This window comes from Cryptotermes secundus, unplaced genomic scaffold (genome assembly GCF_002891405.2).
Source record: "Cryptotermes secundus unplaced genomic scaffold, Csec_1.0 scaffold1250, whole genome shotgun sequence".
NCBI lineage: Eukaryota > Metazoa > Arthropoda > Insecta > Blattodea > Kalotermitidae > Cryptotermes > Cryptotermes secundus.
This window is the reverse complement of record NW_019731591.1, coordinates 971-20038: the sequence shown is the minus strand read 5'-3', so window position 1 is coordinate 20038 and position 19068 is coordinate 971. Positions and strand designations below refer to the sequence as shown.

General features: G+C 38.9%; 2 protein-coding genes across 4 annotated transcripts in view; both read left to right on the top strand.

Moving 5' to 3' along the window:
• LOC111867249 (NADH dehydrogenase [ubiquinone] 1 alpha subcomplex subunit 9, mitochondrial) overlaps positions 1-10596 on the top strand; it is a 10853-nt gene extending 257 nt beyond the window's left edge. The window contains exons 2-7 of the mRNA XM_023856923.2: positions 366-574; positions 1462-1755; positions 2965-3098; positions 6697-6858; positions 9197-9383; positions 10224-10596. Of these exons, the coding sequence (XP_023712691.1) occupies positions 366-574; positions 1462-1755; positions 2965-3098; positions 6697-6858; positions 9197-9383; positions 10224-10403 (1166 nt within the window). The 3' untranslated portion in view covers positions 10404-10596. The remainder of the gene's footprint in view (positions 1-365; positions 575-1461; positions 1756-2964; positions 3099-6696; positions 6859-9196; positions 9384-10223) is intronic.
• A 1376-nt stretch (positions 10597-11972) lies between these two features.
• LOC111867252 lies at positions 11973-17812 on the top strand. Of its 3 annotated transcripts, none has more exons than XR_004513316.1 (6): positions 11973-12142; positions 13026-13216; positions 14307-14392; positions 15053-15263; positions 16412-16551; positions 17702-17812. XR_004513316.1 is itself a non-coding variant. In XM_023856930.2 (6 exons), the coding sequence occupies exons 2-5, from the start codon at positions 13208-13210 to the stop codon at positions 16509-16511; spliced, it is 426 nt and encodes a 141-aa protein (XP_023712698.1). In that variant the 5' UTR covers positions 11973-12142; positions 13115-13207; the 3' UTR covers positions 16512-16551; positions 17702-17812. The 3 variants fall into 3 exon arrangements, 2 of the variants coding, with proteins under 2 accessions (XP_023712698.1, XP_023712697.1); XM_023856930.2 differs by having other exon boundaries at positions 13115-13216; positions 14307-14412; XM_023856929.2 differs by having other exon boundaries at positions 14307-14412.
• Positions 17813-19068: the final 1256 nt, after the last annotated feature.

Here is a 19068-nt window from a genome sequence, read left to right as displayed (position 1 = left end):
TTTCTGAATCCTGCTCGGAGTTAACCAATTAAATTCAGCACCCGCACTCTAATATCATTGTCCCCAATTATTCTCTGTAGATTTATCGACTAAAATTTCTTAACGCATTTCACATCACTCCTTTCATGCTACATACATTGCCCATTTAATTCTTATATATTTTGGTTACCCTAACAATGTATAATGAAGAGTACAAATTATAATTGTGTTTACTGTATAACATTCTTCATTCTCTTCTTACTTCCACCCTTTCAGGTACAAATATTCTTACCAGCACCCTGTTCTCAAACATGCAAAGCTTCTCTCTTACCAGGGATCACAGATGTTCTTTTAAACTGGATAATATTTATTCTTTATATTTTTAGAGCACCAAGTTGGTGCTGCAGCAAGCATCACTTGCCTTCATGCAACATATTCCACTGATGTCCGAACCATAAGAAATCCAAGTTTATCTGCACTTAAAAGAGGCACAGGTGGACGATCGAGTTTCAATGGCATTGTTGCAACTGTATTTGGAGCAACCGGTTTTCTAGGTCGTTATGTCTGTAATCGTCTTGGAAAAATAGGAACTCAGGTAAAATTTATGAAAATTCGAAGCATTTCTTATTCATAATGTGTCATCTGTTATGACTTCGGGGGTTGTTCAGTTAACTTTTGTGTTTTGTGCACTCATATGACACTTATAATCTAGCAATTGAAATCATTTGTGGCCATTCTGCACACATTAAATTTGATTATTGTTAGACGTAATTGCCTTTTATATGTAGAAAATTTTGCTGTTAATATAGGGGAAATTAAAGTGATCCTTTTTCTATCATGTTGTTTTCTGTAACCTGCCAAAGAAAGCATTCTTTGAATATCTAATTAAGTAAAAAGGAAAAAAGTAAATTTGGTTTAAGCACTATGGCATGAAGGCATATGTGGGAGTGGTTGTGTAGATCCACATTTTCTTGACCTCGACACTAGTTGGAGGTCAGTGGTCAACTTCATGCCCCTGCCTCTTTGCCTCCAGGGAAAGAGTCCCTGGTACCCTGGGTCTGGAAGATGTGGAGAAGAGAAAATTCTTGACACTACCGGGACTCAAACTCTGACCCCTTGGTTGTCCAGCCCATAGCCAGTCGCTATACCAACTACGCTATCCCAGCCCCTATATCTAATTATGTACATTCAGTTTTTGAAAGGAATTCAAAGTGTGCTTGATGCTAGAGTGCCACAGAACAGTAGCTCATCCAAAATATTTTCTAAGATTAATTTATATGCCTTACCAACCTAAGTGTGAGAAAGTGAAAAGATTAACACTTAATAATAAAGCTCTTAGTTTCCATCCATTTTCTTCTGAAAGATATATCATTACATACACTAATGGGAAGCCTTCTTTTTATGAGGAAAAAAAAAACCTTGTCTGAGATTGTTTTGATCTGGATCACCAATTTATTGTGTATGACATGCTGCATGTTTCAGATGATTTTACCATACCGTGGTGATCACTATGATGCTCTTCGTCTGAAACTGGTTGGTGATTTGGGTCAAGTGTTGTTTGCACCATATGATTTACGGGATGAAGAATCAATTAAAAAAGCAATTCGGTATTCCAATGTTGTGATCAACTTGGTTGGACGTGACTGGGAAACCAAAAACTTCACATTTGATGATGTGCATGTAAAAGGAGCAAGAACTCTTGCTCGATTAGCTAAGGAAGCAGGAGTCGAAAAATTTATCCATGTGTCAGCGCTGAATGCTACCAGCAACCCAAAGGTGAGGTACTATTTGCATTAAAAATATGAATGTGTTCCTGGCTGTCAGAGCTCAGTCAGAGCAGCCAGTGTCCCAACCAGAATTCAACCTAGCACCTCCTGCATGCAGGTTTAGTGTGTCATCTGTGTACCATCCTGTATTGTGAAATTGAATGTTAAATGAGGGAAAATCTTGTATCAAGGAATGTTCATTGAAAGTTTCAGTGCAGTTACTGCAACTTTCTCACTATTATTTCATGTGCCATCATCTGTGTACAGTATTTATTATGGTGGTAATGTATTAACAGGTGACCCGTGTAACTTTAGACTGTCATGTTGTCTGCCATGTTAGTGTATATACAGTTGGTCTGTATTTTACAGAGAACTCAATCACTGATGTATAGCTTCATTGAATGCTTATTGATGCATTTTCTTTTGCTTGGCAGAATTCCACTTCTGAAAAAAACAAATATTTTTCCAGTTCTTATAAAGTCCATAGATACATTATTTTCAAAGGAATTCACAGTGCAAGGTAACTTGTATCAGGTTGACAGTAGCTGTGGTTGTAGGGAAAATGCACATCAATTGTGCAAGTGCTAACATAATAGACAGCATGGCAGTAAATTTTTAATATGCTTGGGTCACCTGGTAATATGTAAAACCTTAATTTTTAAGAATATTGCCAGTGGAATACTCTTTATTCTTTATGGTTCCATACTCTCAGAAATGTTATCACAGTGATACAAAAACCATACCTTTGCATTACAACCTTTACTGAAAGTACATATAATTATTAAGTTCTTAATTTTGTATTTGGTGGGAAACTGTGTACGATATAGTTGCTTGTAATTATCAAGTAAGGAGGGGATTATAGCTCAATCATTTGTTTGATTGAAAAGAAAATGAAGAAACAACATTCCACAGAACCACTGTTGGTTTAGTGACTGGGGCTGGATGATGATGAAATTGGGGTTCGATTCCCAGCAGAAGCAAGAGATTTCTCTCTTCTGCATAACATCCACACCAGCTGTAGGGTCCTCCCAGCCTCCTATGCAGTGCGGGTACCAGGGGCTGTTTCCTCAGAAGTAAAGTGGCAGGGGCGTGAAGCTGACCACTCTTATCTATTGCTGAGGTTAAAAATGTTGCTTGCTATACCTCCACTCCCCAATACTTTTTCATGAGCACCTAGTTAATAAGACTGATCTTATATAAAGTGTATTCTGTATTGCAGCCTATTATTATCAAGACTGGTTCCAAATTTTTGAGAAGCAAGTACTACGGAGAACTTGCTGTGAAGGAAGAATTTCCAGAAGCTATAATCATAAAACCAGCCATAATATATGGACAAGAAGATCGCTTCCTTCGGTAAATGATTTTATTACTCCTAATATGCCTGTTTCTTAATAGATTTTTTCTTCTGAAAACTCTAAAATCTGTGCTGAAATAATGATTTCAATCTTTTATTATGATGGAGCTCGGATTTCTTAGTCAGCATAATACAGGCTATGGGCTAGGCAGTTGGGATTTCAATTTCTGGAAGGGGCAAGAGATTTTTCTGTTCTCCACAGTGTCCAGATCAGCTCTGGGGCCCTCCCAACCTATCCAATGGATGCTGGGGCTCTTTCCCTGGGGGTAAAGCAGCCAGGGCATGAAACAGACCGCTCATGGTCAAGAATGGTGGAGCTGTACTTCCATTATACCACTACATTTTCATGGTGTGGTTCTTGGTTAATTTAGCACAAGGACGGCTTTACTTTTACCTTATTTTTTATTATGACAATGTTGTAAATATACATTGCTTCTTATCATTTAATTCCAATTTTAAAAATGAAAGGATGTGCCATCACATATCTTTGCTCTTATTTACTGCATTCACATTGCATATCACTTTGTGCATCAGGTAGTTGCCTGGCAACATAATAGTGATGAACATAAAACCTTAATGGTTGCATAGCAACAAAACAGTGCACCTAAATTTTTGGGAAACTAGCCTTGAAGTTAGTTTGACTTTCAATTTAAAAGTGACTTAAAACATTCTGAAAACTTTGCCTTAAAAGTAAGGTAAACCTATGGAGTATGTAGGTATTGTGCAAATCAAATGGTATTATACAATAGATAAATCATGGCATTGATTTTAAATAGTCTTACAATCATACTTTATCACCTGAAAAACAAAATACGCCAGGGGGAGCTCTAGAGCGTATTGACTCAGTAATATTTTTCATCCTATATATGCACAGAATTGCAATTTTGCTGTCAAACTCTGGGATTCATTGATTTTTACAATGCAGTAGCACACAATGTACACAGTGAAATCCATCCCAGTAGGCAGCAGCATTCGTGGTTACATTGATAATGTTTTAGGCAAACTCAAATGTCAGTGCAGGTCATATAACCTTAAGTCTGTTTCATCATTTTTAGAGTAAAAATAATTGTTTATTCATGTAAGATTTTTTAAAATAAAAATATTCTTTATTGATGTAAGCTTAAGTTCACAGATACAAATTGAAATTACTAAATTATTTTTAAGTAAAATTTTCAAATAAGATTATTATGCCATATTTCAGGGGGGTGCAGGTGTGCTGGGGTTCTCTGTTAACTGAAGTGGGGGGCATTATGTTTACAATGTTGAGAGCCACAGATCTAGGAGAACTAAAGCAAGTCATATGAACAGGAAAAACGAAGTACATATACTCCTCTGTCCAAAAAGTATCCGACCTTGGGCCGGGAAAAAAAAGTTCTGTATCTGGGTGGTTACAATACCTAATCCCCTTCAAAGTAGGCCCCTTGTGACTCCACACACTTAGCCCAGCGGTCGTTCCATCGCTGGAAGCAATTCTGGAAGGCTTCTTTTGGAATGGCGTGCGGCTGCGCCGTCGCATTCTGTATGATGTCCTCGCGGCTGTCCAAACGGTAGCCTTTTAGCAGTGTCTTCAATCTTGGGAACAGCCAGAAATCACAAGGAGCCATGTCAGGAGAGTAGGGAGCCTGGCGAACCTGCGGAATGCCGTGCTTGGCCAGGAAACCCTGGATCAGGTGCGATGAATGAGCTGGGGCGTTGTCATGATGCAGCTGCCAGTTGCGTCCGTCCCACAGCTCCGGTCTCTTGCGCCGAACTGCATCACGAAGATGGCGGAGGACTTCTTGGTAGTGCTCCTTATTGGCAGTCTGGCCTAGTGGTGCTTACTCATGATGTACAACACCCCGGTAATAAAAAAAAAACAGCCAGTATCACCTTCACATTGATCCGAACCTGTTGTGCTCTTTTGGGCATCGGGGATGTTGGATGCTTCCATTGTGACACCTGGACCTTGGTTTCCGGGTCATATCCATACATCCACGACTCGTCACCAGTGATCACGGTCTTCAGGAACTCAGTATCCCTGTTGGTGCACTCCAGCATGTCCTGCGCAACCTCAAGGTGGAGTTGTTGCTGCTCTGGCGGAAGCAGCTTGGGCACAAATTTTGCCGCCACTCTTCGCATGCCCAAATCCTCAGTTAAAATTGTGTTTGCGAAACCTCTGCTGATCCCAACCTCATCAGCAACTTCACGGATGGCCAAACAACGATCCTCCATGATCAGTGTCAGCACTTTTTCAATGACATCAGCATTTTGGTTCGTTGACGGTCTCCCGGAACGCTGCTCACTGTCCGCTGGCATACGGCCATGTTTAAAGCGGTTAAACCACTCTTTAATTTGAATGACCCCCATTGCATCATTGCCGAAAGCCTGCTGAATTTTGCAAACTGTTTCCGCTTGTGTATCCCCAAGTTTCTGACGAAACTTAATGCAGTATCGCTGCCCCAAGCGTTCTGTCATCTTGAGCGAAACGAGAATGTGACGAACACGCGTTACGCCACTTCGCTATCTGGCAGCCAGAGACGCATCTGGCACGCGAGTCAGCAAAAAATCATTCATGCACATGAAAGTCCCTTCTACCACTACGCTCAGTTTGCCCACCCCTTTGGTCATTACTTATAGCGGAAAAAAATAACGTCGGATACTTTTTGGACATACAATATTTTTAAGTTTTTGTGTTCAGTAGGACTATAAACTGCAGCTGCCGGAATTTGTATTTAAATATAGAAGAGTGAGTGTAGGGTAACTGCTTAAGTTTCTGGTAGCAATGCCCAAATAAGCAGACACCAAAAGCTTTTGATAAAGATTCTTAACCATTTCGGTCCATATCATATTTTAAATATTTTTCCATCTTAATGTTATCCTGCCAAGTGGATTCTGTTCAAGCTATATATTAGACCTGTCCCTTGAGTTAACTGCCAAAACAGTATGTCTGTAAATTACAGAATTCCTCTTTAAGTAATATTTTCCATTCTCTCATTTGGAGAATGAACACTGTAGGACATTGTATTAGTCACTCAACACAAGATGAATATGCACACTGAAAGGGACACATGATGTCAAAATTTTAAATGAATTAATGTGGGAAGAAGCTTTTTGTGGTGGTCCTAAAAGGATATGATACATAAGATGAAGTTGTGGTAGTGAAACATTACAGAACAAATCTATAATTATACAGTCCTGTGAAAATTCAATGTTACTGTGGCAATGAATAAGGTTGAAGTTATGTACAGAACAAAATAATTTTTTCTCTGATTTTTCTTCTTTCATCTCTGATTGTAGGAAGTCTTAGATTTGTATGAATACTGTATAATCTGATGTTACAGTGTTTTGAGGAGCTTTGTCTCCTGGGATATAATGCCATGTTGTCCACTGGAAGTCAGCCAGTGTTTCAGAGGAACATGTCCCCTCTGTTTTCAGGATTGAAGAATAAGCCAGCATGCAGTATGCATGGACTACATAGCATTATACCCCAGAAGATATAACTTATCATAACCACCACTGTGAGAACCTCAAATCTGTATACTGTTTTGGATATAGATGTAAAGTTCATTATTTTGAATCAGCCATTGCCATATAGGTGAAATTTTCATCTGTTGGCAGTTCGTATACTAAATTCTTGCGCCACCAGATGAGAGCTGTACCACTCTGGCAGAAGGGGGAGCAGACAGTAAAGCAGCCTGTCTTTGTGTCCGATGTAGCAGCAGCAATTGTGAATGCTGTCAAGGATCCAGATACTGTTGGCAAGACATACCAAGCTGTAGGGTATGGGCTTTTGTAATTGTTCATTCTAGATGATAATGCATTCAGTTTTACATAATTTTCATTTTATAAAAGAGCTAGTAATGGTATAATGTCTTTCTTGCCTATAATTTGGAATCAACCAATTTCCGTGAAACTTGTTGTTAACTTACTATCATCTGAAGCCATCCGAACGTTCATAATTTTCTGTTCTGTCAACTTCAGTACTGACATCACAGCCCTGAAAACTTCTAAAGTTCATTTAATTATTCATTGTAGGGTTCATAATATTTGTTTGGTGATGTACTGAAAGTACTTTGTTGATCCTGTTTCTGTGTTAACTGTAAAGTTAAAAGCATGGTACCTGTGCATAATCTGTTTTTACTTTTATATTTGGAGATCATAACTGATGAACCATATAAGTGAGGCATATGAAATATGGAATAGCTACATATTTTGTGTGAAACATTTTTAGTGGGTTAGAAATAACAAACGTGGTGACGACATCCATCTTTGAAGTTGCATTCCAACTTTTCCTGTATAATTTTTCAGATTTTCATAACAGTGACTGTTCAGATTGTAAGATTTGAGGCTTTCACGGCGGTGACTATGAAGAAAGCAGTCTTCTGGGCTTTGGCGCCGTGTATATGTGGTGTTAACCGACGTTTCGGAGGAACGTATCGCCCCCATCTTCAGGGTTGAAGAAAAAGTATAGGTAAATCTGCAAGCGACAACACCGTGAGACACGGTAACGCAGACTGAAGAGGATACCGTTAGAGCAGAGAGGGAAGGGGATGAACTGCGAGTAAACAAGTGAAAGCAGTGGTGTGGGAGGGGTGGGGGAAGGGAGCCGGGACCAGCGTGATTTGTGTAGGGGAGAATATAGCAAGGTTAACTGGCTGGGCTTTAACTNCACAGTTAAAGCCCAGCCAGTTAACCTTGCTATATTCTCCCCTACACAAATCACGCTGGTCCCGGCTCCCTTCCCCCACCCCTCCCACACCACTGCTTTCACTTGTTTACTCGCAGTTCATCCCCTTCCCTCTCTGCTCTAACGGTATCCTCTTCAGTCTGCGTTACCGTGTCTCACGGTGTTGTCGCTTGCAGATTTACCTATACTTTTTCTTCAACCCTGAAGATGGGGGCGATACGTTCCTCCGAAACGTCGGTTAACACCACATATACACGGCGCCAAAGCCCAGAAGACTGCTTTCTTCACTGTTCAGATTGTTCTCTTCTGGCATGTGACACCATGTAGTGTTGTAGGTGGGCATCAAGATTCAGAAGAGCATGTTGCCTCTGTGTTCAGGGTTGAAGAGCGTAAGTTGATGAATTGTCTCTGTTATGTTGGCACATTGCGAGAAGGGTGATCACTGAGACCTAACATGAGAAAACCATATAGGAGCCACAGAAAGGGCTGTTTTTTTCTCACAAATCCATTTCCCACTTGTGCCAAAGAACATGATGTGCCCCTTCAAACTACCATTTTCCTACCCACTGTTCCCATTAGCCTGGCTTGGACTCCATTTCCTTACATCCTCCCTTGGGTGTCGGTGACCATGTTCCTTGCAGTCAGCATAAGTAATCAAACCAATGCCTCATCCTCCACACTTAAACACTGAAGAGAGAGGTAGCATGTTCTGAAATGTTGGTATCCAGCTAAAAGAGTTACATGGTGTTACAACCCAGAAGACTACAATTAGAACTTTCATGTAGTGGAAGTACATACTAGTGGAAACTTTGTGTTGAACACAAAGTTGTTTAGTTATGAATTTAATCCCATTAACATTCCCTTGCATATGGAAGCAATTAATTGAAAGTAGTTCCTCTAAAGACAGCTTGTTTTATTATTTTAATGAGTAGTAGTCGTAAAAGAACCATATGAAGAATTTTCTGGTAAAATGAATTTCAGTGGAAAGCATATGTGACCAGTGTTGGCTGGCGTGATTTCAGAAACATGGTTGAATGCTCTGCCTGAATAATTGTATTGTGTCTCTAAGATATTTTTAAGTTTATGCTTAGATTGTGCAAGTATTTCATCTTGTCATCAAAAGATAGCAGTCTTATGTTCTTCTATGATCAAAGAATGCATTTTATTTATTAATCTACATCAAAGAGGATGTAAAGTTAAAGTGGTATTTTGGTGCAGTTTCTGTAAATAGTAGAAAATTGCTGTCATTTGAATGTAGCTACAAAGACTGACAGGATGCATTTTAAAGACATCCTGAAGGAATAATGTCAAATACTGTGTGTCGCTCAAATATTGCCAAATTTTAAGTTTTGTTTTACATTGTAATAAATATGTAAATTTAGTAATCTTATTTTGACATTTGACTAATTCTGTGTTATTTCTCTCCATCAGGCCCAGGCGTTACCTTCTGGGAGATCTTGTTGACTGGTTCTTTGCAGTAATGCGCAAGGATAGTAAATGGGGTTACTACCGGTATGACATGCGGTTTGACCCTATATTCTTAGCCAAGACGTGGTGCATACAGAATATATCACCTTCGTGGCCTATTGGTCTTCTGCACTTTGAAGGACTAGAATTGGTAAGAGCATTGTTTATTATGCCTGTGTAAACACAATTTATACCTGTAATTTTGTGTCCATAAACAGGCATGTGAATGACATAAAAAATTACATTAGCTGCCACAAAAGAATTATCACTTGCAGATCAGAAAAGAATTTAGTGAACTGGAATATCTCCATTATCATAGTATCTGATGTGCATACAGTTGAGGTTCAGTTCTTCTCAGTTGGGGCAGAGACTTCCCTCTTTACTGCCAATGCAGACTGTCTCTGGAGCCCTTCAGAGGGATCAGAGATAAAGTGGCTAGTGGTTTCCCCTGCCAGTTCTCATTGCACCAACTACTCCACACTCATCATCTAACACCCAGGGCTGGTACAGTAGCCCAGTTGGTGGCTGACATCCCCCCCCCCCAAAAAAAAACTGTGGATTTCATTAAATTTTATGTACTTTTCAAAACACCCAAGCTTAAGATATATAAGATTTTAATTTTGCCAGTGGTTTTGTATGGATGTGAAATGTAATCTAGCATGGGGGAAGAATATAAATTACAAGAGGGATGAAGCAGGACACCTCAGATTTTATGTAATGGGGATCTTTGTGATGTACACATCACCCAGTACTATTAGGACAGTGAAATTGGTGCAAGTGGCTCAGGATTTCATGGCATGCTTTGGTATTAGTGCCATTGTACCTTCAGAGTTTACTATGGGAGGAGCCTTCTTTAATTGTTTATTAATGGGATATAAAATTATCTTATTCCTTGAAATATGAAGTTGTCTAGATTCATTTCAGTATCTCCTCCAGGATTTTCTGCATGTAAATACTTTACATGTCTGTTGATAGTAAGGGCTTTTTGTAGCAACATACAACTGACACTGTCCTTCCTGGAGTACCAACACTAGAAGATCTGGGGGTGACACTTACGAAGATGGAAGATCAGGTGCCATGGGAGTTGAGACCATGGCGTGCAGGTGCTTACTATGATGAAGAGCTGGGAGAATTTGAAAAGCCACCTCCACCAAAAGAAGCACTTGTATAGACACAAAGCAGTATATTTATGATAAGTACATAAGATAAAATGATTGCCAGTGTTGTATATGACAAGAGGTCTGTTAGGTTAATGAAGTAGACACACTGCTCTACATTATAAATATCTCTGTATAAAAGAAGTATTGTGTTGAAAATACTTATGTATAAATTATTAATAAAAATAAGATTTAAGATAAAATATATACTTAGGTTTGTTGTTAACATCCCTTATAATTTGATCTTACCTGTGATAGCCCACAGCCTCAATCCTCCATGTAACAGTAAGAATAAAAGTTCTCTTCTGCATTCTTCATGTCTTTTTTTTTTTTTAAGCTCTAACATTTCTTCTGCTCTCTGTGCCTTGATCATTCATTTTTACCATCTTTTTGCCCATCTTAAGTATGTGGCCACTCCAACCCGGTCTCCTAATTTCTGCCACGACTATTTGTAACAACCTTAGCTCTTAGTTCCAGTCCAGCGCTGTTTTCTTCTGACCCAGAAGCCTTTCTTTTGTGAGCTTAAACATGTCTCCAATTCATTGTGTGATGCTGCTTTATTTACTCCACATGGGATTCCCAGTTTTCCTTCATGCGCTGAAAACTGCTACCACATTTTGGCACTGTCCTACACACAACTAAGTGGTAAATTTATGAACTGACAGAAGCCAGGTCTTTCACCATAGAGCACAGAGCTGTGTTCACCATGACCTAAGCTTCACATTATGGAGTGTCAGCCTGTGCTTGCATATCGCATATTATAATGTTTGCTTCTGTCTACCGAATATAAGTGAACTGCAATTCACTGCAATGTCGTCATCCTCTCTTCTAACGCTGTCTCAACTGGTCTCAATTACCACATTATGACAGGATCAGTATTCTTGGCATCCACTGCAGAAGGTAACTGCACGGAATTAAAAAATACAATCATGCCAAAGATAAAACAACTCCGTCCAGTGTGACTATTTTGGTTTTACCACTTGAAAACTCAGCAACCTTACATGTTTCGATCCTTACGGATCATCTTCAGAGGGAACATCGATACTTATTTGGAAACTACTATCACAACATGTGTTCTGAGTGCTACACACACAATGTCTGGAATACATAATATATACAAAATCCAATTTTTTCACAATCACAGCAGCTTTCCTGGTATATCAAAATTTTTAAAACTTTGTTGTTTAAGTTAAAATTTATAAACCAAGTAGGTTCGTGTCACTTCTATCGTCTTTCTTGACGGGGGCTGAACTTGTGTCGCCTGTGGCGGCAAAACTGTGGTAAAACTTAAATAATCACACTGGACGGAGTTGTTTTATCTTTGTAATTGTTAGTGTGACGGACCAGAATAACACAAATCAAATACAATCATGCATTACGTCGAACAAACACACGTAAGATGATGTGAGCAGCTAATGAAACGTAAGTTTCCTCAGTGTGCGGCTGCTAATCTGGAAACCAGTTGCCTGCTTGAAATCGGCGATTATTTCTGCGGAAATTGCGGTTGGCAGTTTCCCTGGTGTGCCAATCACCCATCAAATGTGGTGGTTGGTACACCTGTTGATGCTGATGACCGCTGATGACATACTGGTTTTCATCAATGATCATCAATGATAGTAGTAAAACAAGTGAAGTATCGTCTGCTTGTTGCGATAAATTTAAAGTAGAACTACAAAAGACTTTAATACAACTCAGTTCAGCACAAAAAATTATTGAACTGCTACAAGGAAAGATAAATACGCCCAATGGGACCGTAAGTACAGACGCATGTTACTTGCATCACAACGAGAATTCGACACAATTGAAACTCAAAAAAGGGAAATGGGTTCTTGTGCTCTCATCGTGTCGGAAAAAAGACAGGAAGCCAAAAGTAAATTATGCTCTTCCAGTACCTACCATTGCAAACCGCAATGAGCTACTTAATAACTTCAACCAGCCGACAAACAAAATACAATTGAGAACACGTTAGACAGGAAAAGTGACAACGAATTAGAGCAAAAAGGAACCGAAGCCCGGACGTCCGGCAGATGCAGAAAACTTCCATTAACAAGGAATTATGATTGTTTGTGATCAACAGGCCTTATCAAAGAGAGTGATCTAATAATTAATGATAGGGAAGCACGCTGCCCTCAATAGACTAGTTATAACAAAACTACCAGGCCAAGAGTGGTCAAAGAAGAAGCTAATATATCAAACAATAAAATAAATTAAGCAAACGGAATCATAAACAAAACTAGTAGTACAGTAAAATAAACAAAACATAAAATATTAAGTGTATTCCACCAGAATATATGAGGCCTAAAAGCAAAAGGAACAAACTAGTGTGCTCCCTGTATTCAGCTATTCCACACACATATGCCTCACCAAATACCATATGAAAAGACTAGAATTAGAACACACCCACATAGAAGCTAGGCGTTGCCATTGTTGCATATGCCTGCCTTATAATATTGTGCACTAAGATTTTAGCATTGTAGCACATGTAGGTATATCTGATGCAGAAATCTGTTTTGGTAAATGTTAAAAACTCATTGGAAATTTCGAACTAAGGTATATTTGTTCTGAAGTTTTGTGATGATGGTCTGGTATCATGATGTAAGGCGTTACGTGTTTATACAGTAAAGTGTTTTTACCAGGTACGGAAGATTCGGTGTAAACCTTTGAGAGCTGAAGATATAGAACCGGATAGTCAGTGGGCTCATGATCTTGGGTCTTGCTCCTCTAGGGGGAAGTTGACATGCTGCAGGTGGCGATCCCAGTGAAATGGAGAATGTTAAAGTGAGACATGAAATAGACAGTGGTGCTGTGGAAGCTGGGAATGTTCCAGGTGAGTACAGTTTTGTTAAATTTTATGTAGTTCTAGAAGTGTGAAGTGCAAGACAATTGGCAGCATGGTAAAACTGGCTGGAGCATGACTGTGATCACTCACTCAGTCTGAGAAGGCCAGCAGCCTTAGGTCAGCACTCTCTATATATGTTGTGACTTGATGGCTGAAAGGCGGAATAGCAGGCCCTGAAATTCACCCTTCACTAGGTAAACACTAGCTATGAATGCCGGCTCAAAACACAGCCTGGCTGGTATCCTCATTATATAACCTTGTTTCTAATAGAACTCTAACTTTAAAACATTGTGATATTAAAAAGTGTTTCAGATATATTTTGGCAAAGAAGTTTCAGGATGATCAGTTTAGTAAGAAGAATTCTGACTTCTTGGGTATGATGCTGTGTAGTCCATCGAAAATCATCCAAAGTTTCAGGGGAGCATGTTGCCTGCATCTTCAGAGTCAAAGAATAAAACAAGCAAGAAACCAACATGAAGCAGATAGGAAGCTTGGCCTTGCATTCATTTGGGCCCCTTAGAAAGAGCTAATCTCAATCACTGGACCTGATTGAGATTAGCTGTTTCTAAGGGGCCCAACTTTGCCCCTCCCCTGAGGACAGCAACAGATCCAGTTTCTGAAACATGTATTCTGTTTTCTGTGGTACCGGGTGATGGAAAAAGTCCAAAAACTCAGTAATTCCGTTTGTAATACACCATCGTCAGAACCCTTTAGAATATACAGGCCTGACTTTGTTTGTTACCTGCCATTGCTGGTTTCTTACTTTGTTTATTCTTCAACCCTGAAGATGGAGGCGACATGTTCCTCCAAAATGTCTGTTGACTTTCTACAGACTACACGGCATTATATCCCAGAGGACAGAATTCTCAAAACCACTGCTGTCACAAGCTTACATCCTACACAGTATAGTCGATACTTTACAGTGCAGTAATTTTTTGTGCAGTGTTTGGTGGGTAAGCAGTTCATATTTCAGTAAGAGCAAGTTTGGATTCACATTTTGGTTTATCACAAAGCTAATTCTGAATTGGTAATTTTTTGGCTGTGAATTTGCTAATCTCATACAAAATTTACATTACAGGACTTCGAGAGGGAGATCATTGAAGAGAAGAAACGTCAGGAAGAAGAGGGCAAACATGGAACTTGGAAAGAAGTTCAGATTGGCGGGTCATTTGCAGATTCTTTATGTACAGCATAGACTTTTGTATTGCTTTTAATTGTACATTTATATTTTAAGGATTTCAGAAATGGTGTACCATATTTAATTGTATACTGCAGTTTTCTTAGGGATCTTAATTCAAGCACATTAATCGTTACTGTTTAATATTAGCACGTATAATCAATACAGTATCAGTACATTGAAGGGGTGGGCATTAAGTGGGTGTCTTGTTTAAGTCTCTTATGCATAACTAGCATTGTTAATTAATAATGTACANCCCTGACGAAACATACACGTCGAACCACGGCAACGGGTTAATAATGTACGTAGCAGTTGGAAGGTTCCTGTATTATGAATGCCTATATGCAGTAGAGGGCAAAATTGGGGTTGTCTTTCTATGGACTGTAGACACCCATACATAGGTCACATTCCTCTTTTGTGGAAAAAATAATTTCACTGCTTTTAATTTTCCATTTAATTTCCATTGTGTTATGAATCATTCTTGCATGCATAGTATTAGAAGAGCAGTCAGGATTCATGAAGGGGTGTTATGTTATGTTTTTGCTATAAAAAGTAGTGGATAAAATGGGGAATTGAATAAAGGTTCATGTGTTGATTTTTATACTATGTTAACATTTGTTAAAATATAAATAGACATATTGTGGCAGGTTTGAATACAAACCTATGCTCTCCACTACTCATGAGAGGACTGCTGACTGCTGAAGTACCAATCTTGGACGTGGAACCTGATGTAGGTGTAGGAGTTGCAGTTGCAGTCAGTAAGGGTTATACAGAGCACAAGGATGTGAATAAGCCATCAGCTTCACGTTTTGCTCAACTCCAAGATCAGAAATACTCCACTGAGGATAAGACACACAAGTAAGTAACACATGTATGAGCTGGCAGGAAAGAAAGAGTGAATTCTACAGCAGTGGCGTGTATGCAGACACACATACAAAAATGAGAACTCCAGATAGGATTTACTGTTCATTCATTCTGTGTTTGTCCTGTCACTGTTGCAATCTGAGTCAATCTAAGCTTATTTGTTTCACATTTTCATGGGGAAGTTGTATTGTAGTTGATTTATCTGTTTGCTCTGTCTCACTGAACCTGAGGGTGGGCATGGTGTGGTACTTATCCTACTGTTATTTCTGTTGGTCATATTGTGAACCACTGCCTGGTATGTAGGACAGATCGTATGAAGTTTAGTTTGGATCTGATGCATGGTATAGGTGGAAGAAAAAGGGAAATAATTTCTGATTCTCAAAACCGACAATTTAGATACAGGTTTATATTGTCTTGAAATGTCACGGCAATGAAGTTGGAGTGACTTGGCCTACAAGGAGCTGTCACTTTCATGGAGCTACCTTCCTGTTTGTGTTACCATTGTCTTGAGATTATTTGTTGCATTGTCTGACGAGAGGATGTGAGAATCACAGATTCAGAATAGAGGACATAGAGAGAATGGTCATGAGGGGGGCCTTCTCACTGCACTGCACTCATGAGCAGACAAGTAATCTTCTGGCATCTAGAGAGGTGCCTACTAATGGGGAACTCAGCTCTTCCTTCTTTAAGATCTGAGCTGTAGGGACAGATGTTCTCGGTGCTGTGGTGTGTACTTTCTGTTAGCTTCTTATTGCACAGAAGCTGGAGGGAGTACAGTGTATCAGCATATGCAGATTTATCATATCCACTTGATTCCTATTAAGTCATCCAGTAGCTGTTAAGTCTTTTCCACAGCAGACCTTAGGGAAGAGAGTTGTCGTGGGCACAAAGATCAGCCACTTGCTCTGATTATGGAATGGGTAGGAGATTTTGAAGGGTAAAGAATATCTGAGCTTTGAATAGTTTGTCATCTCCTCTATAACTGAAATGCAAGTCTCGTCTCATCTCTCGGGGTTGAGCCACTTGAGTACTAGGGATGTGTGCACGATGGTCAAGACAGGAGAAAGTAAGCAAGCTCGTCTACTGTTGAGGCCAAGATTAATTAAGGAATTTAATATACAGCATTGCTTTATCTTTTCCAGAGATGATGAAAAATTTGGGCGTTGTGAGTGCTACAGTGGTCTAACCTCAGACTTCAAGAGGAGGAGGACTACAAACAAGATGTCAAACTCGACTACATAGATGCTGGTGGACATATGCTCAATGCAAAGGAGGCTTTCAGGTTAGCACAGATAATAGCATATCTGTTTTTAAGATAAGCCACATTGCAGAAGGTAGCCTGTCCAATGGAACTGCCTTCTTACATTCTTTAGAGAAGTTCCCACAGTAATTGGCATTTTAAGAAACAAATTCCAAGGAGCAAGCAGCTTTTCAGTGGAAACAGACAAGATCATGGGACCACTGTGTTTCTTTATCATCCGTGTGTGCCATCCTCACCATCATGTGTGAACCAACTGATGGATTTTTGTCTGAAACTCTGTATTGTCATCGTGCCATTCAGCATGTTCTTTCAGTTGTCTAGCGTCAGCCATATTAACATGGTCACTGAGGTGGGAGCAACACTAGAGCCACTTAATATAGTGTACTAAATTTTTGTGTGGTAGTAGGTCCTTAAGAGAAAGGTCCTGGGGTAAACTGTTATACCCATTCAGAAGGTTCTGAGTTTGATCCTCCTTCATATCTGTGTACAGATTTTTCTGCTCACAGAGGATGCCTTCACATCTACCAGAGTTAAAGCTTTGGGAATACAAAGGATCCCCCCCCCCCAGTGGGCTAGAGCCCATGTTAAATTCTAGGGTCCCTCTGCTGACCAGCACTATCATGATTACCCTGTCATGGGGGGTGAGATTATTGTCTTCCACCTCAGATGCTTTCAGTAGAGTGTTTTGATATATATTTGTTGTTCTGACTTCCTTTTCTTCCATTCTGTGTATCTCAGTTTGTAACTAGCCGACACATTGTGACATTTGAGTGTGTAAATACTTTGTTGTGTAGGCATAGAATGTGGCAGAATGGTTCATTTTGCAGATAGGCTGCATGAACTAAGAAGAAACATTCCTTTAAATTATTACTATTCCATTGTACTTTTATTAAAATATTTTGCATTAATCATTTCAATCCCTATGACTTTAACTTGCTATAACATTCCCATTTCTGGCTGTTGGCTGTATGAGTTAGCTGTGATGGAAAAGTGAATGTTACATATTTTTATCATTTCACAAAATAACAGATTGAACTATATATGGACCATACCCCTATTTTCTGGCTGAAACTTCAGAATGAAAGGTTGTTACCTGTTACTTGGAAACATGGTCTCATTCTGTAAGATCCTAAAATACAGTGACTAATGTTGTCTCTCTTTCTAATTTCAGATACCTGTCTCATAAATTTCATGGAAAGGGACCTGGCAAAAATAAAGCAGAGAAACAAATAAAGAAAAATGAACAGGAAAGAGTGAGTATCAGCCCAAATCTGGTCATTAGCTATTATTTCAAAATAATATTATATTGTAGCATTCTGCTGCACTTCATTTAGCATCAGATGGTCACACAGTCTCACGTGCAGCATGTCCTTCTATAAAACTTACTAAAAGTTAATATTATGCAGCATAACACAGCACACAGAACAACCCAGCACTTCATATATACATGCGCATAGAAGGGACTGCTAGGTAACCACCAGAAACTACGATATGGAAGCACAACAGTTTCCTCATTTATAATTTAAAATTTTAAAACTCCTGATGATGACCTTATAGGTTGAAACATGTTGTAAGTAACTTTCAATACGTTAAAATCTATTTGACATGTAAAACTTTTAAAGTTAATAACTTTTAGTAAGTTTTATAGAAGGACATGCTGCATGTGAGGCTGTGAAACCATTTGATGCTATTTCTAAATGGTGCTTCATGAGGAAGTAAATTATAGTTATCCTTAAAATTCCATGATTCCATATATCAGATAGATATCAGCAGTTTCAGCTCCTTCTAAAAGGAGAATCATGGGAACGTGTTTATAAGGAAAATGACACCAATAATAAGTACAACTTGTTTCTGTCTTCTTTTCTAAATATTTTTTAAGCCAGTTTCCCAATTAAATACAAAAATGTGTGCGAACTAAAGAATGACTGGATCACACAAGGGATAAAAATATCTTGCAAACATAAGAGGACTTTATATGTTAACAGTAGGAATAGTAATAATCCAAATATAAGAGCATTTTATGTTAAGTACTGTAAAATTCTTAGAAATGTTATAAAAGAAGCTAAAAGGCAGCATTATATAGCTGACTCATAGCAATGTCAGAAAATAAAATAAAAATGACATGGAACATAATTAAAAGGGAGACTGGAAAAATGCATTTATCTGAAGAGATGCCGTCTCTTCTGGCTAAATCTGAGAAAGCAAAGGACCTAGAAACAGTTGCCAATGACTTCAATAAATTTTTCCTAACAATTGCTGAGAGCTTAAATTTACATCAGATGGGAAATGAAAATGCTTTGTCAATTTTGAAAGTTGCGTTTCCTACAAATTTTCCTAGTATCAAAATCATCCCAATAAATGAAGCTGAGATAAAGAATATAATACGTATCATGAAACCAAAAAACTCGTCAGGTTTTGATGACGTAACAAGTAAAGTTCTGAAAGCTTGTTCTGATTTAATTAGTTGCCCTTTAGCTCACATTTGTAATCACTCATTATACACAGGCATTTTCCCAGACCACCAACAAATTTCAATAG